Source organism: Epinephelus lanceolatus, chromosome 17, assembly GCF_041903045.1.
Source record: "Epinephelus lanceolatus isolate andai-2023 chromosome 17, ASM4190304v1, whole genome shotgun sequence".
In the NCBI taxonomy this organism is placed as follows: Eukaryota; Metazoa; Chordata; class Actinopteri; order Perciformes; family Serranidae; genus Epinephelus; species Epinephelus lanceolatus.
Genome location: NC_135750.1, coordinates 41,902,420 through 41,929,994, shown reverse-complemented (window position 1 = coordinate 41,929,994; position 27,575 = coordinate 41,902,420). Strand labels below are relative to the sequence as shown.

The 27,575-nt window shown below is 39.7% G+C and overlaps 1 protein-coding gene across 4 annotated transcripts in view; it reads right to left on the bottom strand.

Annotated features, from left to right (window-relative positions):
* gbf1 (golgi brefeldin A resistant guanine nucleotide exchange factor 1) overlaps window positions 1-27,575 on the bottom strand; it is a 236,145-nt gene that overhangs the window by 69,690 nt on the left and 138,880 nt on the right. For 2 of the 4 annotated variants that reach the window (XM_033612936.2, XM_033612937.2), the window contains exons 8-20: window positions 22,661-22,715; window positions 20,490-20,525; window positions 18,540-18,687; window positions 17,954-18,183; window positions 17,539-17,707; window positions 16,391-16,602; window positions 16,125-16,223; window positions 14,339-14,533; window positions 11,628-11,820; window positions 11,274-11,411; window positions 11,106-11,194; window positions 10,797-10,999; window positions 10,499-10,622 (exon numbers count right to left, since the gene is read on the bottom strand). In XM_033612936.2, the coding sequence (XP_033468827.2) occupies window positions 10,499-10,622; window positions 10,797-10,999; window positions 11,106-11,194; window positions 11,274-11,411; window positions 11,628-11,820; window positions 14,339-14,533; window positions 16,125-16,223; window positions 16,391-16,602; window positions 17,539-17,707; window positions 17,954-18,183; window positions 18,540-18,687; window positions 20,490-20,525; window positions 22,661-22,715 (1,891 nt within the window). The remainder of the gene's footprint in view (window positions 1-10,498; window positions 10,623-10,796; window positions 11,000-11,105; window positions 11,195-11,273; window positions 11,412-11,627; window positions 11,821-14,338; window positions 14,534-16,124; window positions 16,224-16,390; window positions 16,603-17,538; window positions 17,708-17,953; window positions 18,184-18,539; window positions 18,688-20,489; window positions 20,526-22,660; window positions 22,716-27,575) is intronic. The other 2 variants (XM_078160723.1, XM_033612939.2) reach the window with 1 other exon arrangement.

Genomic DNA, 27,575 nt, shown 5'->3' with positions numbered 1-27,575 from the left:
ATCATTGTATTCTGTTTTTATTTACGGTTTACACAACGTGCCAACTTCACTGGTTTTGGGTTTTGTATATTTTTTTGCAATTTTCTTTTTATTTTCAGAGGTATTGCATACAATCAAGACACTGCCAATGTTTACAAGTAAATCAAGAAAATAAAAACAGTGTAGTCTTGGCAGTTCAGATACAATTTTAAGCCATCATAACCTCAATACCCCTCTTTTCTGTCTTTTCCCCCTTTCTTTTTAAGATTCTCATATGTATGTATATATATACATATATATATATATATATATATATATATATATATATATATATATATATATATACATACATACATATGAAAAAAAATAGTATGCAGTATAAACATAATTTTAAGATATACATGTGTATAAAAAGTTAATATGAAAATAACCCCAGAGAATATATATGCAAATAAATAAATAAACCGCAAGAAACAATAACAAGAAAGTGCAGATGAAATTAGGCTATTATGTGTATCTTTACATACCCATACTATGCACTCACTTATATTTGTACACATTTGCTTTCTTTCGCATACATACATACATTCCTGCATACATATTTGTATTGACATTTAAGGGTGGGGGGAGGAGATGAATAACAGTTTACTTTAATTGAACAGTAGAACAGGGATGCATAATAGAAAAACATATGTAGAGTAGAAAATATCAGCACTTTCTTGGGAGGTTAAGTTAGCAGTCATATGCTATTTTAGTGTGGTCAGGCAAAGGAATACCACAATAGTTTTCTTGTTCATTAATAGTGGTATCAGCCCATTATTTTTGTAACATTGGTTTAGTTGTTTTTTCATTCTGTTGTATCCCTTCAATTTGGCTGTCTCTTTTCCACAAAGGAGGTCCACTTTGACCATATCTTAGTAAGTCTGTCCATTTGTAGATTAAGTGAGTGTGTGATTTTTTCCATTAGGTATATGTCGTCAATCATGTCCACCTATTCTCTCACTGTGGGAGGTTCAGGGCGCAACCAATGTCTAGTGATATTTTTCTTAGCTGCAGTTATCATTATTATAAATAGATGTTTATTGACGTTTCCAGTAATAAAGTCTGATTTACCTAAGATAAATGTTTCGAAATGTTTGGGTATCTTCATATGAAAAATTTCTTCCATTGTTTTATGTACCTCAGACCAGAAATGATGCAACCCTGGGCATTCCCAAAATATATGCCAATGGGTTGCATCCCGGCTCCCACATCCTCTCCAGCATATGGGGTCTTCCCCTGTGTAATGAGTTTTCATCTTTGGAGTAGTAAAAAATCTTATTAAACATTTCCATGCAAATTCCCTCCATATATGTGAATTGGTGCATTTCCATTGTAGTTTGCAGTAGTTATGCCATTCTTCTTTTGTTATTTCGAAATCTCCTTCTTTTTCCCATTTATTTTTGATATAGTCCGTGGAGTACGATTTTTTTGTTAAGAGACCTTTGTACAATCTTGAAATAGCACCTTTAGCAGATTCACACGAGTATGACCTTAGGATTTCTTTTAGTATTGCATCTTCCAGATCTACTGGATGTTTTTTATTGCATTTATCAAAATAATTACGTAATTGCAAGTATCTATAAAAGTCCTGTTGTTCTAAAGAAAATTCTCTTTTTAGAGTCTGGAAGTCCTTTAATAGTCCCTTATTTGTAAGTGAATAGAACGTTGTAGTCCCTTTGCCTGTCCAGGTTTTAAATCTGAAGTCTAATTGATTGGGTTTGAAGTCTGGGTCATATGCATACCATCTGATTATCCATAATTTATCCAGTAATTTATATTCTGTTTTGATTGTGTTCCAGATTTTAAGTTGGGACTTCAGCCATGGATTTTTCAATTTGTTTATTATTTGTTCTACTTCCTTATTACCTAACACTACTTGAACTGGGAGATCCGTAATTAAAGTCTTTTCTATATCCTTCCATCTTGCATTATACTCCTGATTACATAAATTTAATAAAGGCTTGATCTGTGTTGAGTAAAAGTAATTTCTCAGATGTGGGACTGCCATTCCGCCTTCTTTTTTTGGGAGTTGCAACGTTTTGAATCTTACTCTCGGTTTTTTCCCTTGCCAGATAAATCTCGAGAGAATTTTGTCCCACTCATTAAATTGCTGAGGTTTAATTTCAACAGGGAGAGCTTGACACAGAAACAGGATTCTAGGGAGGATATTCATTTTAATGGTTTCTATTCTTTGTGTTAAACTCATAAATGGGTTGGAATTCCATCTTAATATGTCTGCTTTTAACTTATTTAGGAGTGGGCTGTAGTTAATTTTTTTAGTTGTGGTTATTTCTTTTGGCAGCAGTATTCCAAGATATTTTATTGCCTCTTGGTCCCATCTGATGTGGAATCTGTTTTGGACCTCTATTGGTAGGCTGTAATTTAGTTTTAAAATTTGTGTTTTTTGGATATTTAGTTTATATCCCACATATTTACCAAATTGTTCTAGTAATTTAAATAATTCAGGGAGAGATTTAGAAGGTTCAATTAGGTACACCAAAATGTCGTCAGCGTACAGCACCACCTTGTGTTCATCATTATTTATGTTAACACCTTTGATGCTGTCTTTCTGCCTGATCCATTGGGCTAGCGGCTCTATGAAGAGTGCAAAAAGTGGTGACATTCCGCACCCTTGTCTTGTGCCACGTTCTAATTTGATGGTCTTTGATAAGTGTCCATTTATTTTGATTCGGGCAGTTGGGTTATTATATAGAGAGCTAATTGCATTAATAAAACTATCATGAAAGCCAAATTTCTCAAGGACCCTGTACAAGAACCCCCAGCTCACCGAGTCGAAGGCTTTTTCTGCATCCAAACTGACCAATAAAGCCTGTAATTTTTGTTCTCGAATATGGCGTAGTACATGTAGTGATCGTCTTATACTGTCATGTGTTTGTCTCTGTGGGACAAATCCAGTCTGGTCTGTATGGATGAGCTGGGGGAGAACTTCCTCGACTCTTCTTGCAAGAATTGATGTGTATAATTTATAATCAATATTAAGAATTGAGATTGGTCTAAACGAGCCGCATTCTAATGTAGCTTTTCCCTCTTTGGGTATAAGTGATATAGTGGCCTCCTTACACGTTGGAGGAATCCTTCCTTCTTTTAAAGCTTTATTGAATATATGAAGGAGGTATGGTTTTAGTTCGGTCCTGAAGGTCTTGTACCACTCAGATGAGAATCCGTCTGGTCCTGGTGACTTGTTGGTTTTTAGCCTGGAAATGGCTTTGTTTAATTCTTCCTCTGTTATTTCTGCCATCAATTTATTATTTTGCTCCTTATTTAAGATAGGTAAGTTAAGTGAATTTAAAAAAATTCTAATATTTTGTTTCTCCTCTAATTGTGGTTGAGAATATAGTTCTTTATAATATTTTTGGAAGGCTGTTTGTATTTCCTCTCTTTTATATACTAGGTTCTTTGTAATTGGGTCCCTGATTTTGTGTATAGTGTTGTCTGCTTTTTGTTTTTGTAGTTTTCTCGCTAACAGTTTTGCAAATTTTGAGCCTGTCTCGTAGTACTTTTGTTTTGTATAGATCATCTTTTTTGCGTTTCTTGAGTGTACCAGGTGTTTATCTCCTTCCTAATTTCCTTTAATTGTAACGCAATATTCGGGGTTGTGTCCTTTTTGTGTTTTGTCTCAAGCTCTCCCAATTCTTTAGTTAATTTTGCTAGTCTCTCTTGTCGTTCTTTCTTTTTGTTTGCACAATATGAGATTATATTCCCCCTTAAAACAGCTTTTAATATATCCCATACCAATTCTGAGGTAACTTCTCCGTTGTTATTTTCTTGTAAAAACAGTTCTATTTCTTTCTTTATTTGTGTTTTAAATTGCATATCGTTAAAAATACTTGAATTTAGTTTCCATAAGGTATATCTTGGGCTGTTGGTTATCTGAATTGTTAGCAAGATAGGGGCGTGGTCCGACAAGTCAATATTACCATGCTCACACTGATGTACTCTATGACGATCCCTCTTATAAACAAAAAAATAATCAATTCTTGAGTACACATCATGTGGATAAGAATAATTTGTGTAATCTCGTTCTGTTGGGTGAACATCTCGCCATAGATCAATCACCCCAAGTTCTGACATGAGAATCTTTATTTTTTTATGAATTGCAGTTTGTGTGAAAGTTTTCGAGGAGTCTAGCCTTGGATTCATTCGTATGTTCAAATCCCCTCCGCATATAAGAATGCCTGTTGCATCAGACATCAAGTCAAATATTTTTCTGTAGATTGCTATGTTACTGCCGGGTGGAATATAAACATTCAGTATCGATACTTCAGTACCCTCTATTTTCCCTGAGACCAGCACACTATTGAATATTTTTAATCACACCTTTTTTAACTTTACTGAAGGGTGTGATGACATGGTGTGAAATATCAACTAACCATGCTATCAATGACATCCTACTCAGTATTCTATGATTGTCTGAATTTGTTTTGTTTTTGTGCATATATAAGTCACTGTTAACATTTCTTTATCTCACTTTTGGTTCACAGACACCAAGAACTGAGCCAGAGTGGAAAGCCATTGCCAAAGACTTCCATGACAAGTGGCAGTTTCCACACTGCCTGGGTGCAGTGGACAGGAAACACAATTTCATTCAACCTCCTGCCAACAGTGGAAGCATGTATTACAACTACAAGTCCCGGTTTTCCATCATACTCATGGCTGTAGTTGATGCAAATTATAAGTTTGTTTATGCAAGTGCAGGAACCCAGGGCAGAGTGTCGGGCGCTGGCGTGTTTGCACAATCAGACTTGACAGCCGCAATGGACAAAGGCCTACTTAATGTCCCCCCTGATGACGCACTGCCCAACACTGATATCTTGATGCCCTACATGTTCACTGGAGATGAGGCCTATCCACTCAGAGCAGACCTCATGAAGCCTTACCCCTTCTGAAACCTGAACAGGAGTCAGAGGCTCTTCAATTACGTCTGTCTCGAGCTCGACGAGTAGTGGAAAATGCCTTTGGAATATTAGCCAATCGCTTCAGAGTTTTCAGAACAACTATTTCCCTGGATCCAGACAAGGTCATGAACATCATCTTTGCATGTCTGTGCCTGCACAACTTCTTACGTGACAGAAGATCTGATGCTTACTTGCCACCTGCCTATGTGGATTCAGAAGATGCCAACCATCAGCTGATTGAAGGTGCATGGAGGAGAGAGGGCATGCTACAGCCTGCACTAGTGGGGAGAGCAAGAAATCCCTCTGTTGAAGCGAAGAGGCAACGAGACAGACTATGCCAATACTTTGTGTCACCTGCAGGAAGTGTTTCATGGCAGGAGGGCATGGTGTAAGCTTAAAATCAGGGATGCAGGACGTAGGGGTGCTGAGGGGGCTGTAGCACCCCCTACTGGCTGTAGCTGCAAGGCAAAACTGTTGACTAAACAAATCGATAAAAAAAACATTTATTTTTTGAGTGTAGCATTTCAGCGTAAACTGCCCGAGAAACATGGTTATGTGTTAAACGGTTGAAATCCACCCTTTGTTATTTTTTATATTTCATTTCATTACATAACATCCATTGTATTTTCTGTGTATCTGATGCATAAATGCAGACAGGTTAGATGTGTAGCTTGTTATCTGTCTCTCAATTTCCTGCCTCACTGGTTACAGGATGTAAGAATTTATTATTTCATTTAATAAATGTATTTCTTGTTTCTGTCACAGATCTGTAGTGTGACATGCTTTGAATAAGAGCGAGCAATGATCATGTCAACTCATTTGGCAATGGCTTGAATGTAGTGAACATTGCGTGACATTAATTTAATATGTAATAGTTATTGCACTATAACTTTTAAGAGTGAGAGTGGTTTGATTTCAGCCAATTGTTCTCTTTACACTTTTTCTGTTTTTATTATTACAGTATTATTATATTCTAGTTATTTGTGTGGTTTTAAGTCCATGATATTTGAAAAGATGTACCTTATTCTATTTTAAACTGTTTATTAAAAACAATGCAAACAAAACACTTGACTGCTATGCATGTACTCAATTTTGTTTTATTTTGTGTCATAAGTCATAAAAGTCAATGACCAAAAACAGTTCAGAGCATTCAAATATAAATATATAAATACTTAAAAGAACATTTAAAAAATACTCATCTATACTAAAATATGTACAATAGACACAAAAATGCACTCACTACAGAGTGAATGATAACATTTCCATATACATAAACAAATCTCTTTTCAAGGCACTTAGAAGAGAACAGTAGTGCAAAAAAAAAAGTGCAAAAGTTAACTTGCATCCTGATCAACCACTGCCAATTTTCAACTATTATTCATCTTCATTTATCATCCTTATGAAGGACATTGGTTGAGGCTGGAGGCTTTGAGACTGGGTCTGTTGGGCTGGTTGGCTCTGATATGGTGGATGTGGCACTTGCATTGGCACAGCTGTGTAACCGTCATACCTTCCCTGAGTTGACTGGGAGCCCATAAATGGTACTCCCCCTGGTTGGTACTAACTGAGGGTTGCTTGTTCCCGGGCCTGCTCTGCCTCTAGGGCATCATACTGTATGTTCATAATATTTCTCCTAACTCTTAACTGAAGCACTCGATCTTTAATGCTTAGCTCATTTGCAACTTGTTGACCGAATACCTCCTCACTGTCATTAGTCGTAGAAGTTAACAAAGTTAACTTTGCTAACTCAACATTGTTAGCATCAGAGGACTTTCCCTTTGCTTTGCTAAAGCGTGGTCTTTTGGGGGTCTCATCATGACGTGATGCTAATTCAGTCGAAGATGTTTCCCCCTCTACAGTGGCAGAGACTGAACTTCTAGGGGACTGAGCAGAGGTTGATGGAGGGGAGAGCATCTGGGACATTTCATTGTTGTCAGTTGACATGTCAAGCACCACATCTTCGTCTTCCATTTGCCCCTCCTCTGTCTCATCAATGTCCTCAGAGTCCTCGATGTCAAGCTGTAGTAAATAACACAGGTAAAGACATGCAGAAAAAAATAAGATAACAGAAGGGATGCCAACCAGACCTTTTTGTTGAGATCAAAATCTTTTCAACACAACTGAAAGTGACAGACACTTCACCCAAAAATTAAAGTTAAGTCATGGAAGTGGAAGGATGGGTGAAGTTTTTTAGCTCACAATACACTGTTGGTGTTTCAGAGGAAAATGGTTTGCAGTTATCCCACAAACATTTGAATGAAATGGTGACATTGACCAAAATAAAATGTATAATAAAACACATAACTCATGCAAAGTAATTATCCAAGTGTCCTGTTTTGGAAAATGTCAGAAACACTATGTTTTTAACCTTAATGTGTACTGTAGCCGGTGGCTTTTTATATCAATTCAATCAATTTTATTTATAAAGCCCAATATCACAAATCACAATTTGCCTCACAGGGCTTTACAGCATACGACATCCCTCTGTCCTTAGGACCCTCACAGCGGTATTCCCCCTGGTTGGTACTGAGCCATGTTCACATATGATAAAATATGGCATACAAGGCTAAAAAAAATGGTGTCAGTGATGTTATTAATACAGCAATGCATGTCAGGGCTTTAGGACACCTGGATTACTTTGTTATGAGCTTTGTGGAGGAATTATATGGTTGTATTATGTATTTTAATTAAATCTGAATCCTGGTCACCATTTGCTTCAATTGTTAGGGCATTAACTGCAAACCCCTTTCCTCTGAAACACCAGCAGTGTTTTGTGAACTAAAAAACCCATCCTTCAATCCATGAGTGTGAATGGATCATGACAGAATGTTAATTTTTTGGTGAACTGTGCCTTTCGGATTGCACATGCTCGAAAACACTCTCAAGGTTGATTCCATTGCTCTGTGCATCATATGGGGCTTTAAAAACTCCAAGTGTGCCAGGATCCATCTTTGTTTTGGTGTTAATGGCTTCTGTCCACTGCCACTTGCTTTTGGCTTCACAAGTTTACCATACTGGGTCCTGAGAGATGCAGCTCTGGTTTTTACTTCATTAACTGCATAAAGATGGGAACACATTAGGACCCTGACCAGACAAATCAAAAGTACAATGTACATTCTTCTCTTTGTAGCCTAATTGATCTGCAATAGTCTGTTTCATATGTCCTTCTCATATAGCCTATATACACAAAAACAGGTCAGTCCAAGTTTTGATTCTCTTTCTTCTCTTCTCTCTCTTTTTTCTCTCTCTCTCTCTTCCTCTCTCTTTTCTCTCTCTCTCTTTTTTTTTCTCTTTTTCTGTCTATATCTCTCTCTCACACACACACACACACACACACACACCCTCTGTGTATGTGTGTGTGTGTGTGTGTGTGTGTGTAACTGTAACCGTTGTAACTGCCATTGTACCTCGTCTAGCGCGCTAGCTTGTATGTTTGTTGCGCTTGCTTGAAAATGAGAGCAGAAAAAACTAAAAACTTACCAGGGAGCTGAAGAATATTGGCTATCTCCTGCCAGCGTTTCTCTCGTTGATATCGGTCGTGGTAGGTGGAAGAAGAAACGTCGAAAAGGCACTCATACTGTTGCCACAGCTCAACCAACCTGGCCTCCATATTTTCAGTCCACCGATGCGTCGCCATGGTGATGTATGTCTTCGTGCAGGCGCAGTGAGGGATAAATGCACAAACGTTGGCGAATTGGCTCGTGGCTCTGCTTCAACTGTGCGAATGCCTGTGCCAGCCGACCAAAATTTCTGACATGTCAGAAATTCATCCGACCGTCCAACCGCGGTTCTGGAACAGATGATCGGCCCTCACTCCCCCCAGTACACTGCACATCAAAAGACGCACGACGAAGCAGAAATCCGGCCCGAGCGTCCGCAGGTTGTGCGTCTCAAAAATCGGGTCAAATCCGGTCAAAAATCGTACAGTGTATGCTGGGCTTTAGAGAGTTAGTGTTCCATGAAATGGAATGGCTGGGAATGGCATGGAATGGAATTCCTGACAATTCTGAGGCCGGTTGCACCAACTGGTCTTTACTACGCCTGGTCATAACTCCTAAGACGGTATTTGTTAAGACCAGTCTTAAGGAGTGGACTTACGCCGGTTGCACCAACAGGGCGCGTCCATGTGAATGCCCCCGGAATGCCCCTCGCGGCCTGCCTAGAGGAGCGTGGTGACGTTAAATGATGTGCCACTGAATCACCCCGTGTGCTTGACAGATGACAATTGACAGTTGACAGCCCCTCTCATCTGTGTTGACAGTTTATTTACAGTTTAAGATTTGAAGAAAACATGAAGGATCAACGAAAAACTTTACCGACACTGAAATTAGAAAATGAATCAAGCTGTACAGCAAGCACAGAGACGTATCACAAATAAGATAAAACAGTCGGTATGGGCAGAGATAACGGGGCACATCAATACGTGTTCAGACTCTGGCTGCCTTCATACAGAGGCTGACACGAGGAAGAAGTGGAAAGATCTTCTCAGCAAGGCAAAAAAATACATCTCCTCCAAAAAAAATCATCCAACTGGCGGGGGTCCTCCTCGAAAACCTCAATTTACAGTGTCATCATTGTTGACGTATTTGGGGAGGATTCCCCTGCCTGGTGGGAAGGCTGGTGGTGGTGCTGCATTGCAGCCCAACACAAACTGTAAATCCGGTGACAGCTCTCTCAATAAGTTCAAACAGATCTCTCCTACCGAATTGAAACCTCTCAATCAGCTCCTCGTCATTATATAGGCTATGTCCAATTGCTTCTGTCCCTAATTACCCTCTCCCGTCTAAATGCCCGCTCGTATACAGACGGTGGATGAGACGTGCCATAATAAAGTTGCGCTCTCCGCGCTCTATAGCGCATTAGCACAGCTTGATAATGACCTTACACCTGCTCTTGACTAGGTGTAAGATTTACGCCGGGTCTTAGTGAGAAGAAGTCTTAAGCCCTGTTGGTGCAACCGGCGTAACTATTAGGTCGGACTTAGAACGCCAAGTTACGACCGACTTAGCTTAAGACCAGGCTTAAGACCAGTTGGTGCAACCGGCCCCAGGGGCTCAGATGGCCAAAAGTTAGAATGTTTATTTAATTTCGATGGCAATCAAAATAATTTTATTGCAAAAAATGGGAAGAGAAGGCAAAAATATTTGTTTAATTAGTGCCTATTTTGATTTTTTTTTCCAGTACATCATATCTTTGTGAGTGATCCCTGGATCTGTCTTACACAATGATGATCTGATTATATACGAAGCTTTTAATGCTCTGTTCCATTTTCTTTCCTTTAAATGCTGTCTGAAAATATGCATGTTTGACCCTGGTCCTGGCTTGTTTTGATTTTATGTCTTGTAAGCCCATGTGGGCTGGGCATATCTGTTTGCATGAAACAATAATAAAAACTGTATTAATTCATTCATATAACAATTTGACTTACGCCAGGTCCACAGTGCTGGAATATTGTGCTACTAACATTGTTCTCTAATCATCTGGATGTCAAAATGCTGCTGATACATTGTAATGAAGATGCTTTCAGGCATTTCTCTGGAAGTTGAGCAAATGGGCCTTACATGCCAGTTGTCTGTGAAGGTTTCCAGGAGTCTTTGGATGACAGGAGCCTCTCCAGGTAGTCTAAAAGCCTCCAGGTAGAGCCGCAGGGCCTCATCAATACGAAGCCCCTGGAAGGCGAATGTGCTGCAAAACCCCCCAAAACATTTATTCATTATTTTTAGAACAACCTCAAATGTTTTTTACACTATTAATATCAAACAAACCAAACCAAAACCTCTACACCTCGAAAGACCAGATGGGAAATAACATTTTTAAATGATTAACAAAAGCACAATATGTCCTGGAATTTCAGCGTACTTTACAAAGCTGTCCAGGAGCTCCATGTTTTTGCGATCACTGATGTACTCGCCAATCATCTTTTTGTCCAGGCGGGGGTTTTCTCTGAGCCACTGGGCCACCTGGTTGTTGTCTATGGGGTTACTGAGGAGGCCTTTTTCCTGCAGAAACTGGATCCCCTTCTTAGGCTTCTGGTTAAACTGCTCTGTGCCTGTGATCAGCAGCTGAAAACATGACAAAATGAGCAGTTTGAAGGCTTGGTAGTGGATTTTATAATTGGTTGTGGATGACTAATGTTACAACAAATCTAGATCAATTGACGCCACTCACCTTTTTCTTCGTTTTAATTTCTAATAACTCTTGGGAATCAGGTAAACATGACGAGAAACGTTGAGGTTTTTTAAGGGCTCTCTTCTCAGCTGGATGAAAAAAATGCCATTTATATCAAATTCCATCCTGATGCTTAGGATAAAACTGTGTATAAAACCAAAGACTTGCCAGTGTCATTGTCTCCTTGATCTTGTCTACCCAGTCTCATCTTCTCTGCCATCAAATGTCCACTGGTTGGTGGACACACTGGGGCATTCTCGGCTGGTGGAAGACTCACACCATTTGTACTGTCCAGTCTATTTAGATCTGAGGACAAAAGGAAAATATGTTTTGTTGAAAAAACTAAAAAAAGCTACCAAGGCCAGCATTGCCATTTCTGCACTGAAGCTAATAATGGACTGAAGAAAAAAAAAGGTAGTATTTAATGTTGGCAATAAAGAGAGGAAGACTACCAGTAAATACGAGTGAAAACAACACAGGTGAAGATTCAAACACTCAAATATCCATAAAGTGTGTGTATACCAGTTGTAGTGTCTGTCCCATTTTTGGCTGAACCTTCTCCCTCTGCCAGCAGTGTTTCTGACTGGTCTTGTTCAGCAGCACTGTTGAGCACCTTGGCCTGGCAGTGGGCTTCGGTGCTGTCAATCACTGTGAGCAGAGCCTCCAGTGACAGGAGGTGGGTGGTGTAGAGCTGCCCTGACACTGGGAACGCATTCTGTAGCAAGAGGTCAAAATATTGTTTATCCACCAAAATACTGAAATTCATTTGAAATAAAATGATTATTAGAGACATAAAAAAGAAGGAGGCTAGTCTAAATTTCAGGCTGATACTTTTGGTAGTAAAGAAAAATAATAAGAAAAAAATAATAAACTGTTTTTATAACACACCATTTAGAAACAAGTTTACAAAATGCTTCATAGACATAAAAAAAGAAATTATATAATGTAATTACTAATTAGGGAACTAAGCAGATTAAAGATAACAGCAATGAATAAAAATCTTCAGAATAAATTAAGGCTGCAAGCAGTGATGAACGGGCCCTTGAACCTCTGTGTAAGGGGGGTGCTGGCAGGAAGCTGACTTGGCTGACGTGACTGTTCATTTCTGTGAAAGTCATACACTGCACGCAAAAGTGAGATGGCATATTCTTCATTGAATGCGGACGCTGGAATGACCTTTTTCAAAATTTGTGCCACTTCCTCTTTCCAGAATGGAGCGCTGGAGAACGCACTAATGATACGTCATGTTTTTGCACATCATATATAGACCACAGCATGTACATTTCAGGTAAATCAAAAGATAAATATCTGAAAAGATGTACTTCCTGTTGCCAGTAGGTGGCACTATGTGTATGACTGAATATTGTAATATAAATGTGTCCAGGGTGGGACTACCATCAAACATTAGAAGTGTGGTGCAGATTAGACCATTTACGTGAAAGTTATTGGAATTTCGTGATTCATGGCGAGACATCAAAACTTGATGCCACGCCACGTTCAATGCTGACCAAATCTTGTAATAACTTTTGATCACAAAGTTGTCTACATGGTACACACCAGTTTTGAAGTCAATCGGATTATGTCTGCAGGAGGAGTTTTTCAAAATGCGAAGCATGGAAAACGCCAAAATTGACCATGAAATTTTATATGGCCGACTTCCTGTTGGGTTTGGCCTATGGGTCCATGAGGGTTTTTTGTGTATCAGGGCATGATACATGTGCATACTAATTTCCATGCATGTCAGTGAAACATGCCCCAGGGGCTGCTCTTTAAAGGGCACGGCCAAGCCATTTTTCCACGCCCACTGTTGAAACTCATATCATATGTCCAGGTCTAGACTATTAAGGAGCATGTTAAGTTTCAGGCGGATTGAACCAAGTACACTTAAGTTAATGCAAAATTGCTGTGTTTTGGTGAAACGTCGAATTTCGCTGCACACCACCAAGGCAACGCGCTTTGATGAAAACTCACAGTTTCGGATCTGGTCAACTTTGTAGGAGATGAACATCAAAGTATAAAACATGTCATTTCCTGTTGCCAGTAAAGGGCACTGTAACTATCACTAATTATTAGCATGTAGATGTGTTTAGGGTGGGACTGTCAATCCTGTGAAATCTGGGGCAGATTGGACCATGTATGCTGGAGTTACAAACCACTTTCTGTTTCGTGGGGAAACACGCAAGTTTGACACCTTGCCATCGTCACATGGATTGACGAAAACTCAAGGTTGTGATAAGTTTTCCCCTTTAAGGTGTTGCGATGGGACACATCAACTTCCTGTTGGGTTAAGAGCACGAGTCCAAGAGGATTTTTTGTACATCTTGGAGTGCTACACGTGCCTACCAAGTTTTGTACATGTAGGTGAAAATAACATCAGGGGCGGCTTTGCGTAAATATTATAGGGGGTGCTGCTGTAGTATGAAACCCTTAAAATATCTATTTTTTCACCAGATGTGATGTGTGTGCAAAGTTTCATGACTTTTCGAGTATGTTAAGGCCCCCAATAAAGGCAATTCATTTGGAGGAAGAATAACAATTCCTTGCATTTCAATAGGGTCCTTGCACCGTGTGGTGCTCAGGCCCTAATAAATAATTTTTTTGTTTTTATTTTTGTCTGTCTGATTCCCAATTGACAGTTATTTCATAATCATGGAGCCCTTATGACAAATGTCCTACTACCCTCTGTATCAAGGCCTGCCTAGGGACCGAGAGCAACAGCTGCTCTGCAGATCTGAGAGTATGAGCAGGGATGTAAGGGGGGAGAAGGTCAATGATGTAAGAAGGAGCAAGTATTCAAGAACAATTAAAAATATTCAAGACCTTTGTAAATTATATTCAAGACTTTTTATTAATGTCCAGGGCTTTTTTTGGTTGCTGTTTTTGAGGGAATCAAATTCAGTGTTTTAACGTCTTTATAACCTTTACCTCAAAAAATCCAATGTTTTTAACATAACATCACAGAACATTTTAACAATGTCCATCAAATCAGCTTTTGGCACAAGATAAACCTGCAAATTTTACATTACTCTTTGTAACACAAAATTGTGGAAGAGGAATTGTGTGACTATTTGAAAGTGAATTTGTTATGATTTGTGAAAAAAGGCACTTGATTGAAGTTTGGCCTATCCACCAAATCTCCCACATTCTTATGTACAACAAAGAATTCATGATAATTTGGATGCAAAGAATCTTAAAATCCTAATATCATAAGTGATCCAATGAGGGGATGTTACCTTGGACAGCAGCTTGGTGAGGTCCTCAAACTGATTAGAGCAGTAGAAGTCACAGTCATAGTTGATATACAGCTCAGTGACAAAGCTGGGAATCCTCCACAACTGGACCAGTGCCTCCAGAGCCATCTCCTTCATCTCATAGGGCATCTTAATGTTCTCTGACGTGATGATGTCCATCAGTTTCTTTAGGTACATCTGCCAGTTCAGCACACAGGTCAAGTCAAGTCAAGTCAAGTCAAGTCAAGTCAAGTCAAACTTTATTTATAAAGCACATTTAAAAACAACCTCAGTTGACCAAAGTGCTATACAGTTATTAAAATACACTGCCTGGCCAAAAAAAAAGTCGCCACCTGGATTTAACTAAGCAAATAGGTACGAGCCTCCTATTGGATAATTACTGCATGGGCGATTATCTTTCAGCTGGCAACAAGTTATTTAACCCCAACTGGTGCAATGAGTTGCTTCTCATTTCCTAAACAACCATGTCGAAAGACACATCCCGTGGTCGTGGAAAAGATGTTAGTCTGTTTGAGAAGGGTCAAATCATTGGCATGCATCAAGCAGAGAAAACATCTAAGGAGATTGCAGAAACTACTAAAATTGGGTTAAGAACTGTCCAACGCATTATTAAAAACTGGAAGGATAGTGGGGACCCATCGTCTTCGAGGAAGAAATGTGGCTGGAAAGAAATCCTCAATGATCGTGATCGGCGATCACTTAAACGTTTGGTGAGATCAAATCGAAGAAAAACAACAGTAGAACTCAGGGCTATGTTTAATAGTGAAAGTAAGAGCATTTCCACACGCACAATGCGAAGGGAACTCAAGGGATTGGGACTGAACAGCTGTGTAGCCTTAAGAAAACCACTAATCAGTGAGGCTAACCGGAAAAAAAGGCTTCAATTTGCTAGGGAGCATAAAGATTGGACTCTGGAGCAATGGAAGAAGGTCATGTGGTCTGATGAGTCCAGATTTACCCTGTTCCAGAGTGATGGGCGCATCAGGGTAAGAAGAGAGGCAGATGAAGTGATGCACCCATCATGCCTAGTGCCTACTGTACAAGCCTGTGGGGGCAGTGTTATGATCTGGGGTTGCTGCAGTTGGTCAGGTCTAGGTTCAGCAACAGTATGTGCTCAAAGAATGAGGTCAGCTGACTACCTGAATATACTGAATGACCAGGTTATTCCATCAATGGATTTTTTCTTCCCTGATGGCACGGGCATATTCCAAGATGACAATTCCAGGATTCATCGGCTCAAATTGTGAAAGACTGGTTCAGGGAGCATGAGACATCATTTTCACACATGGATTGGTCACCACAGAGTCCAGACCTTAACCCCATTGAGAATCTTTGGGATGTGCTGGAGAAGGCTTTGCGCAGCGGTCAGACTCTACCATCATCAATGCAAGATCTTGGTGAAAAATTAATGCAACACTGGATGGAAATAAATCTTGTGACATTGCAGAAGCTTATCGAAACAATGCCACAGCGAATGCGTGCCGTAATCAAAGCTAAAGGCGGTCCAACGAAATATTAGAGTGTATGACCTTTTTTTTTGGTGGCGACTTTTTTTTTGGCCAGGCAGTGTACAATATAATCATACACAAAAAAAGAGTAAAAGCCAAGGATTTTCGCCTAGCTGGTGATGATGATGATTAAGTCGTCAGGATCAGTTTGAACATATTTGCATTGCATGAGTCACTTTAGAATATATTCAACTGACAGAGCGTAAAGATCACTTAATAAATAAAAAACAATACCATTATCAAACTAGTTATATAGTTACCTCAAGCTGAAACTTTAGATGGACTCTCATACTTTCAAAAAGCAAGAAGCAAACTCGGATGGAGGAAGCATACAGGTTCATACGGTCCACACTCAGCATCTATAACACAAACAGAAATCATTGGAAAAAAGACTTTCAAAACCAATTTAAAAAACAATCAAGCTTTCTTCAAATACAAGTGAGTACTCATCACTGTAACTGAATTGACGTTCCTACTTTAACTGAGACTGAAGGCAAACTTATTGTCAGAATACATTCTACTTTACCTGTAGGAGATGTCTGCAGAGCTCATCCTTGACCAGTCCTAGTAAAGACTGGTGGTTGGAAATGTTTGCCGACTCAAGTGCTACAGTCAGCAGCTGCAGACCCATGTGCATCATGGCATCAGTGTTGTGGCGGTCATGGGGGTTGGTCAGTGAGATCAGGAAGCGAAAAAGCTCCCTTAGACATGGCAGGCCATAAGGGATGAGGGAAGCTCCTACAGGGGAGACAAGAGAAGGACAGAGGTTTACAGAGAACTTCTTAACTTTGAAAATAGGACTCCTATCTGACAAAGAAAATGTTCCTTTGGTGTAAAGAAAATGCCATTACTGTGCAATGCAGAGCCCTCAAAGTCAACTCGTCCATGTCTGTGAAAACACTGATACTTCACACAAATCTTCCCCCCGGGCAGCACAGAAGATTTATACAATCAGCACAGTTTCAAGGTGGACATCCAAGATTAGGGTCACCGATTCAATATCTGATCAAATGTTCTGTTCCTGAGTTATGACATTGAGTAAAGGCCAGAAAAGTGTTTTATACATAAAATTATGATGTTACAGTGAAGTTGGCCTTTGACCCTTTGGATATAAAATCTCATCACTTTACTATTTTGTCCTTTTAAACTCTTTTGTGAAATTCTGTAAGAAATTAGTGCATGAATTCTTGAGTTTTGGCCAAAAACATGTTTTGTGAGATCACAGTGACCTTGACCTTTGACCTTCAACCACCAAATTTTCTTCAGTTCATTACTGCGTCCAAGTGGTCGTTTCTGCCATACCTGAAGAAATTCCCTGAAGGTCTTCTTGAGATATCACGTTCATGAGAATGAAATGGGTGCAAAGTCACAGTGACCTTTGACAATCAAAATCTAATCAGTTCACTGTTGAGGACAAGTGGACAGTTGTGCCGAATTTGGGAACAAAAAAAAAAAAAAAAAAGAAAATTCCCTCAAGGCGTTTTTGAGATATCGTATTTAAGAATGGGATGGATGGTCAACAGCCATGGCTATCACCACTGCAGAGGCACGATAAAAAACTTTTTATTGCCATCTTTTCATGCAGCGGAACAGTGGCATGAAGCACTACAAAAACAGAACTGAGGTCAAATAGCAGAGAGAAGTCAGAGGTTTTAAAACTCTCAGTTTTCTTACCGTCTCTTTGTGTGGACTGTGTGAAACGTACTCCTCGAGGGTTAACATAGTCCATGTCATGGACAGAGGTGTTGTCTGACTGCTCTGTGATGGAATCTTTGTCCTCCAGAACCTCAGGGATAGACTCCACTGAGGCAGACTGAGCTTGCTCAACTCGCCTGTCCTCAGACTAGGCGCAAACAGACACACAACACAAATCATTAATCATGAAAGCAGTTACAGTCACATACCAGCTCTCTAGAGTTTCTTGGGTTTACACACAACGTGACCACCAACAATAGACACAATTTCATAAAATGAACATATAGATAGATAAGAAAAGCTGAAGAGATTAACAATTAAATAAACAGAATGTTTGTGGCACAAGAAGTGATTGTGTTATTGGTTGTCCTATTGATATTCCAAACAGCCCTACCTGTATATCTGGAGAGCCAGGCTCAGTCTCAGGAAGCGTGGCACCAGTGCTAAGGGTTGCTGCAGATGAGTAACATTGCTCCAGGTCAGAGAGATCTTCCCTGGAGGTGGCTTTGGAACAGGTGTCCAGGCCACTGTCTGTGGTTGTAGGGCTGGAAATGGACGAACTGGCACTCTCTGAAGCTGGTAGGCTAGAGGTGGATGAGCCTTGCTCAATGAACGGGACACCACCTAACAGGAAAGAGATGCAGTCATACAAGGGTCTAATGTTGTCTTTTTACTATTCACCTACATGCACAAATGTATAATTCTGCTCCATCTATCCTGTAAAAATTTGCAGCAAGATGTAAGGTCCACCACAGGTTCTTTCTGCATTTGTTTGCCATGAATGGGGTCAATATTAGACAATTAGACATAATGAAACAAGGATGTTGTCTTAGTCTACTTTTGACCCTAACTACAATTTTAAAAGAAGTGAACAGGCAAATGATATATTTGATATTATTTTAATGCTCACAGGAAGTCCTGAAAGCTGAGGATGGGTCATTGACTACTGATGTGTATTTTCACAACAGTGTGTCTCTTACCTGTGAGGTTGTTGTTACTGAGGGTGCTGGACTGAGTTGCATCCATCTGACCAGAAGGACTTCGGACCATGTGGCGTGGTGGCCTTGGTGAGCGTTTCTGCTTTTTCCATTTGGATGACTCACTCATCCCACCGGCGCGCATCTTCAACTAGAGGAAACAGAGTGGATCACTGAGTAACGCTTCTCCAAGCACACTGTACTGCTGGACCAGACATTACTGACAAGGCCATGATCAGACAGGATGCTTTATTTCTCAGACTGCCAGCTTTTTTATTCATATATGTAAATTTTAGCTTTTTATAAAGTTTTGCTGAAAAATAAAGGGGATGAGGAGCTAATTCTGAGAGGGGAACTCCACATGACGTTTTGATGACGTGTTATACATGCGAGGAGGAGATTTATAAAGTAGCTGATAGCAGTAAGCAGCTAACTCAAAGGACAGCAGACAAAAGTGTTCAAAAAATGAGAAAATTAGGTCTGGGAGCTCCTTACCCTCCAAGCAGAGGACGAAATCCGCCACCATATAACGGAGACAGTAAATGATTGTTGTTGCTATATTAATGCCATTGTTATTGTTTAGTATTGTTTGAAATGGACTGTCTCAAAGAACAACTGCATATTTTCCCTCCAACAGCATTACCAAAGCTCCATACTGATTAGTCCCAGAGCAGCTGAAAAGAATTTGTTACATTCTGATTACTTACACTGTTAACCTTGTTGCTGTGGCAACACTGTAAGTGTTATCACGATACTGGAATTTCTAACTTTGATAAAATACCTTGAAAAATATTCATATTCAATACACCATGCAGAAAAATTGAGATTGAGGGCATTCAAGGTAAGATTTTTATTAAAAGATAAAAATAACAAGATTATAACATGCCAATGACTCTATTTTTCTTGGTTAATATCAGAGAACAGCAGAATGACTGCAGTAAACATCAGCAATGAGAGTGATGATGCACAACTGGTACTTGTGTATCGATACTGCAGATAATAAGAATTGAAACCCTTTTTAATATTCTGAATCAATATGTACTGATAGATATTTTTTAGCAACACCTAAGTTACTTATGGTCAAGCTTATTTAAATATGTGTGGCAAACATACACCTACCACACTCATGGTACTCACTCTTGTACAACTGGGACAAAAATGGCAGATGTGCATAAAAGCGATGTAAAAACAAACCCCTCTGGTTTCTAGGGCAACTCTGAGAAATGAGTGGTTAACCTCACTGAGTGAGGTTCAAGAGAGAACATCCTTTTTGATCACAGCCTAAAACAAGCAAGGCTTCAGCTGGGGATTAACCAGCAGGTCATCCCATAAGAAAGTACACAGAAAAAAACCCAACACTGTATGTACATGCACACAAATACTGTACACTAAGAGGAGCCTCTGCCTCCTCTGCTTTGACGTGGGGGGCTGTTATTTTAAAAGGTTCTGTAAAGGCACTGTTTCAGTGCAAGTGTCTCTGTTTATGTATACAAACCATTTACAGTTTGAGACAGACACTCTTTTAAATCTGTTTAGTGACCTTAAATTTCCTTAAAAACAAGCAAAGAAGCTACCAAGACATGCACAGCTGACATAGTATATGAGTAGCAGGATATACAGCAGCTGGGACATATGCATGAGGCTGTAAACCCAAAAGAAGATTCAATTCAAAATTCAGTAACATAATAAATGTAATGTGAGCATTCACAAGCACAGACATGACATAGTGAACTATGGTTAACATGATAAAGACTTGACTTGATGTCCAGAATTATCTAAATCAGTTGATTTGTTCTTCAATAACAGATACTTTCTCAAACAAAGCACATGTAGTTCCTCTTTCTAGCCAAGTTTAGAGAAGTGGAAAGTTAGTGAGGTCTTTTAAATAGAGAACAAGGGAAAAGTTACGGGGAGAGATTCTCCAGCCTAAATACTGAAAGTCATCTTCCTTACCTGCACTCGTTTGTTTTTCCACAAGATATTGTAAGCCTCAGAAAAAAAGGGGAGTGGGCAGGTGCCCGTGATTAGTGATGGGTAACATGTCAGCAGTGGGACCAACACAAAACACACTCTAACATACAGGTTTGTGCATTGTGGAAGGGATGTGGTATCCAAACAGGGTACATGGTTTGGAGACACAGCCACTATAGGCTAGAACTAAGAGAGAACAGCCAGCTAATGAGCAGGCAGTGTGAGTGGACAGACAGACAGATCATGCAAAAGCAAAAACTGCTGGAATAACTTCTTCCAGCTCAATATCCATGTCTTATATAAATACTATATAACAGCAATACAGTAGCCATTCAAACAAAAATGGCAAGATGGGAAATGTTGAGTTAGATTGTGTAATATTACTGTGGCAGAGCTGCATGCATGAATTTGTCACACTTCTAAGCGCTGAACAGGACTGATAAGAAAAAAATCTAACATCAGTGTGGATTTTTGGAGACTATGGGTGAGGTTGGAACCCTCTAGGGGGGTCCATGGGCATGCTCCCCCGGGAGAAAATTTTGTATACATTTGATTTAAAGGCATCAATCTGGAGAATTCTGAGAGCCAAGTTATGATGGCAGAATATGCATAGATTTCAACATCTTTGTGCTTTTTATGTGTGAAAAATGTTCTATTTTTACTGATGAAAACACTAGTGGTATGTTATGGTGAAGGGTTACACATAAAATACAGCTAAGGATTAGTGGTTAAACATTTCAGTAATCAAAAGAAAAATGACCAACGTACTGATCTGCCTCTAGAGGGTTATTTTATTATTTTAAATCGTGCAGACAACATATTCTTTTAAAACTCTCTCACCGAGCCAAAGAATTCTCAGTAGGCGCACCAGCCGGTGCGCTACAGAGGGCTCCAGTGTGACTACGGCCCTTTCAGAAGCTTTGTAATTCAGCCTTGAACTGTGGTGTCTGTCTGGAGACTTTGTAAAATAAATCCATGATGACAAATTTGACACTGAATGACTTCTGTGATAATCTATCCATTTTTCCATGTTGAAAATGGTTGTTGTTAGCCGTCCCCACTAGCTGTTCATGATGGGTTTTTTTTTTTTTTTTTTTTTTTTTTTACCAATCAGAGCTGTATTTCTGACTGTGTGGCAGCTGCGCGATGGAAAAATTTGCAACTGTCTCAGCTAAAAAGCCTTAGTGTGAAACTCTTAAGTCTGTTGAGCAGGCAACAGTGACAGAGACTCTGCATAGTGTATGCCCCAACCTCAAAGAGCTCAAAAGATCTTAAGTATTAGCGCAACATATAATGTCATTATAATGTCATTTCAAATAGTTGTAATGCCTAGCTTTTTAAGATTGTTTGATTACTTTTAAATAAAAAGAATGTTGGTCTTGTCTGTGCTGTAATAAAAATATTTGTTTCTTAATAAAATGTAGGGGAAAGTGATTCCACTGTGTTAGCATATATTGATTATTATTTAGATAATATTGGGCATTCCAAATGGCAACAAAAACATTGTGGTCCAGGCTGCACCAACCAGCCAGTGCGAGACCAGCAAAAGCAAGCACACACACATGAACATGGTGCCCATGTCTCACGGTCTTGCGCAAGCACGCACACACGTGAATGCGGTGCCCAGAGAGGCAGTTAGAGCTACAGGCTACAATGAGGCTAAAAGGTGAGCTAGCTCCGTTGTGTTTGATAACATTGTTGAACATAAACAGAAGTGAAGTGTTTTTGTTGCCATTTGCGGAGCCTGGGCTGTCTACAGAGACTGGACTTTTTCATAGCATATTCAGAGGACATGTAGCTAGCGGATTGTGAGGAGATGTTTGCTGTATGTAACAAAAACTTTTCAAGCTTAGGAAGACTAAGAGAGCCTTTAAAATGAATTATGGTCATTTTACCTAAGAGGCTGTAAAGTAAATAGAGTTCTACAGATTACAATATGCAGAAATAATGCGGTGATCTTGATGTCCACATTTCTCAGTCAGCTAAGTGATGCCATTCCATCAATAATTGGATTTCACAGCAACACATACAACTATAGACAGAAACCTAAAGACTGAACAATAATGACAAAAAACAAGGCAATAAAAATTAAGAACAAGAGCACAATAACAACGAACATATTAAATACACATTCAACATTTCAGTTCTTTTACCTTCTTCATGTTGGCACCCACATAGCTCTTGGCTTCCTCTTTGAACTGTGGTAGTCTGGGGGAGAAAAAAATACCCATAGAATGAAGTTGAGACAATCTTTGGGAAAGAATCTACTGCAATAAATCCATCCCTAAGTTGCAGACTACTATATATATCTTTATAAGTACAGGAAACTCTAAACTGTGAATCTGTATCTATAAATGATGTTGTTGATTAAATCAATTGCTGTTATATGCTTATAATTTGTTTCTTCTTTTTCTAATATTTTTTGTGGCACGTATGGCCAAAAACATATTTTATGAGGTCACTTTTACCTTAACCTTTGACCACTGATCACCAAATTCTTATCAGTTTATTCTTCAGTCAGACAAATTTGAATTCCCTCAAGGTCTTCTTGAGATATCGTTTTCATGAGAATAAGACAGATGCAAGGTCACACTGAACTTGATCTTTGACCACCAAAATCCAGTTGGTTCATTGCTGAGTCCGAATGAATGTTTGTGCCAATTTGAAGAAATTCCCACAAGGTGTTTTTGTGAAATTGTGTGTACAAGAATGAGACAGACAAAGTCACAGTGACCTTGACCTTTGACTAACAAATTTCCATCAGTTTATTCTTCAGTCCATTTGGATGTTTTTTTTTGCCAAATTTGAAGAAATTCTCTCAAGGTGTTTCTGAGATAATATGACATGAGAATTGGACAGATGGACTAGAGTATGGACAGACAAGCAGAAAACATAAAGCCTCCAGCCACAGCTATTGCCAGAGGAGAGGCATAACAAAAACCCTGAAAACATCATCAGGGTTATCTCACTTTGGGCTTAGAGACCTTTACTGTACATTTATAACAGAAAGTCAGTGTGACAAACTGGGGGTGTGGCATTTAGAAGACATGGGTGTTTGCCAGGCAGGGAGAGTCTAACTAAAAGATACTCTTTGTTGCTTTACAAGAAATGTAGCATCAAGTGTGTTTGGAGCTTGACCCATGCTAGGTACTAAAAGTTAGTAAAGCTGTAACTATAAGTAAACAACCAGTTATTTTGATGATTAATCAATTAATCATTTGGTGTATTAAATGTCAGCAAATAGTGAAATGTGTCCATATCAAGTCTCCAGAGTCCAACATGACATCTTCAAATTTCCCAATTTCAATGAGACCATGAGATCTTCACATGTAAGATGGTGACATGAAAAAAGCATCATAATTGTTGCACACAGCTGATCATTTCGCTTCTCAAAGTCAGGACATATCTTGCCTTCTCCTGCTTTGTTTTTGACTTCTTCTTCTTTTTTTTTTCTTTTTTTTAATAAATCGGTCTATTGTGAGTCCCCCAACTCGATTTAAGTGCAATACTTCATTTCAAACGTACCCCTTTGATGTATTTGCTGAACCCTAAACAAATGCAACAATTAATGCAAAAGGAATGTAGAACGTGTCCTAAGCTGAGAGGCTACAGAAGAGGTAATATCACAGTGGGAATATCACCATTTTAAACCTGAGCCGTAAATACACCTTTCTAGCTTTTGATGAGCAATGCTGGATGCCGTTCTCAAGGCATCACACAAAGACAGAGAGACAAAGTGTGTGTGTGTGTGTGTGTGGTGTGTGTGTGTGTGTGTGTGTGTGTGTGCTGCCAGGTTTCTGTGGACTCTAAAGCTTTGCTGGAAAATTAGATGTCACCACCAGACACACACACATACACACAGACAAACAAAAAAAAAAAAAAAAAAAAAAGGCAGCAGCCCCCCTTCTGACATTAACTCAGTCTTAATAGAGTGTTGTCTTGCAAGCACGATTATTGGATGATCTGTGGGTCCAACAGATTAGCATGCCTAATACTTTCAGCAGGCAATCTAAGATTACTTTCTGAGGAGCTGAAGAGAGCTGCTGTTCATCATTCTCTGATGAATGGTTGGGGGGGGGGGGCAGCCATACCCTCTCACATCTCTATTATCCTGGGTCTGTGGACAAGTGGGGGGGCTAGGGGCTGGACATGGACAAAATGAGAAGTGTGTGGTGTGTGTGTGTGTGTGTGTGCGTGTGTGTGTGTGTTTGTGTGACTGTGAGCAGTATCTGAAGATGTAGTGGCCCACAGTAAAATGATATCTCCTATTCATGTGCAGGGATGCCTCTGTTTATGACTGTGGCTGCCGTGCTTCTCTTCTTCCATGCTTGCACAGTAAAATAACAAGATGCCATACAAGAGTCCTGCCAATAAATCCTAACAAGCCACGAATGCTTAGAGGGAGGGTCAGTGTATGGCGATAAGCTTGTCAAAAACCAACACTGGACTGCACTGAAGGGAAGATAACCCATCACTTTGTGACAAATCCTGTGTCAAACAGTCCTGGTGGAAACAGACACGCCTTTAGAGAGCAGGTGAATAACACCATCACTTTATTTTGAGCTCTGTTTGTTCTGCAGGTGTGCTCCTTCACATTCTGATGAGCAGAAAGCTTTTTATGTCGTATGTGTATGTATTTCCTGATTGTTTCTGTCTGGGATTGCTGGCATTGCTAATTCTGTATGTGTGCCTGTGTGTTTGTGTGTAGATATGCTTCTCAGTATTTATGGGGTTGGGAGCTTTGCTATTGAAGCAGGGACCAGCTTCATCTATATGCAGATCATGCGGTGTGCAGCTGAATTGGCTCATCCCCTTGTCTGTGACTGAATGTGACTGGCACTCTGATGCAACTGGACGGGGTGGTTTGTGTGGGGGGTAATGTGAAGAGAGGAGCTCTTATGCTAAATGCCAAAGGAGAAATCATGTTATGGCATTAGTGAATCAGTGGTCCATTGACCCCTGTGCACAATGCAAAAAGAAATTTATGAGCTTCAAGGGGAATAATGAGCCCTGAGAGACAGATATATACAGAAAACCGACAGTCTCTAATCAATCAATCAATTCAATCAATTTTAGTTATAAAGCCCAATATCACAAATCACAATTTGCCTCACAGGGCTTTACAGCATATGACATCCCTCTGTCCTTAGGAACCTCACAGCAGATAAGGAAAAACTCCCGCAAAAAAACCTTGATTGGGGGGAAAAAAACAGTAGATAGTAGGAGGGATCCCTCTTCCAGGACGGACAGAAGTGCAATAGATGTCATACAGAACAGATCAACATAATAAGTTAACAGTAATCCATATGACACAATGAGACAAAAAGAGAGACAGAGAGAGAGAGAGAGAGACAGACAGAGATGCAGGACAGACGGTAGTGACAGTAGCTTACAGCAACATTAATGAAAGTAATAATATTATAATAATACTATAATTGTAATTCTGGCTATTGTGGTACAATATGTTGTAGGTATATATTAATATCTGTTAAACAACAGTTAGTTCCAGCCCTGCAATCTGATTGGTCGAGAGACAGTAAAACCGTGACGATATTCGAGTACAACATCACGGTTATTTCACTGTGTATGTATCACTCCGCCTCACAGCTGATTGCAATCAACAATCAAATCAAAACTGACAGTGTCAGTTAGGTCAGCAGTTGCGCTGTAGGCTAATTCATTCATCCACTGTCAAACAGCCAAAAATATGGATTTATTTCCTAAAATAAGTTTTGAATTGAACTATTAATGGCATGCATCCCTGGAAAAGTATTTAAACAAACTTCCACCAGATGCAAATGCCCTTTATCTGAAGCTCAGGATGGCAGCAGCTCACACAGACAATATCTGGTACACTAAAGCTCCGCTGGGAATAAACTCACTCGCACAGATGCTGCCGAAGATGTGTAAAGAGGCAGGGACAACAGCTATCTGCACCAATCACAGCCTTAGGGCAGAAGCTGTCAGATGCAGGACTTAAAGTGAGGGAGATCATGACAGTGAGTAGGCACAGGTATGATGTTGTTTTAACGTAGCCTATGTGTAAAGTTAGTCTTCTAATTAGGAGTCGGGCCCTAAAATTTAACTTTTGTCTTGCAGGTCTGAGAGCTCATTAAAAAGCTACTGGAAGCCATCCATGGAGAGCAGGAAACGATGGAGCAACATGAGGGGGGGGGCAGAGTTGCCTTGCTTTTAATCTGCCACCAGAGGTAGTAATAGCACCAAAGTACGTAAACTAAATTGTTTTTGTTTAAATAAGCGGCTGAAGGATTTCATAGAACAAATAATGATGGAGTGTGCAGCCGCAGCCTTAAGGGGCGATCACACAGAAATGAGACGCTAGAGACGTGGATGCTTCAAAGACGCTTGAAATGCTGGAAGCGCTTATTCAATGCGCGCTAGCTACTGGCGTCTGACGCTCAAAACGTTGAAAATATTTTAACTTTTCAGCGTCGACGCACGTCTAAAAAGAAGTGTCTACAAAAACTCACGTCTAAAAAGACGCCAGAAAAACGCCCATCTAAATGGATGCTTGAACGCCGGTCAGACGTGCCGTATCATAGGAAAACAATGGTTTTACAGGCGTTGCATTTCCGGCGTTTCATCTCGGTGTGATCGCTCCCTTACAGGGCCTTTATAGAGATGGTTTATAGGGACCATGGACACTCATCAAAGAATATGTAAACAAGAAGCATATACATTTAGTTTAAGAACTGTTATGAATGCTTAAAATAAGCCAGTACAAGGAATAGGATTCTGAACCCCCTTAAGAAGGCAGCAGAAACCCTCTCAAGATGGATTGGTGATATAATGTTCTCCTAAGCAAGTATATTATTACTGATGTATTTTAGTCGATAATCTCTGGTGAACTGTCTTGTGTGGATTGTGTTGTGTTTTTTTCACAGTATTGTGTTTGTGTATTTGGTTTTTGTAGTGTCATTAAAATGTAAAAAAAATCTTATGCCATTGTTGTTTAGAAAGCACCGCCGACACGTTTTGTGTCGCACTTAGAGCACCACACAACACCACTCACAACCTGTCTTAATCTTTATGAAAATCCATTTTGTT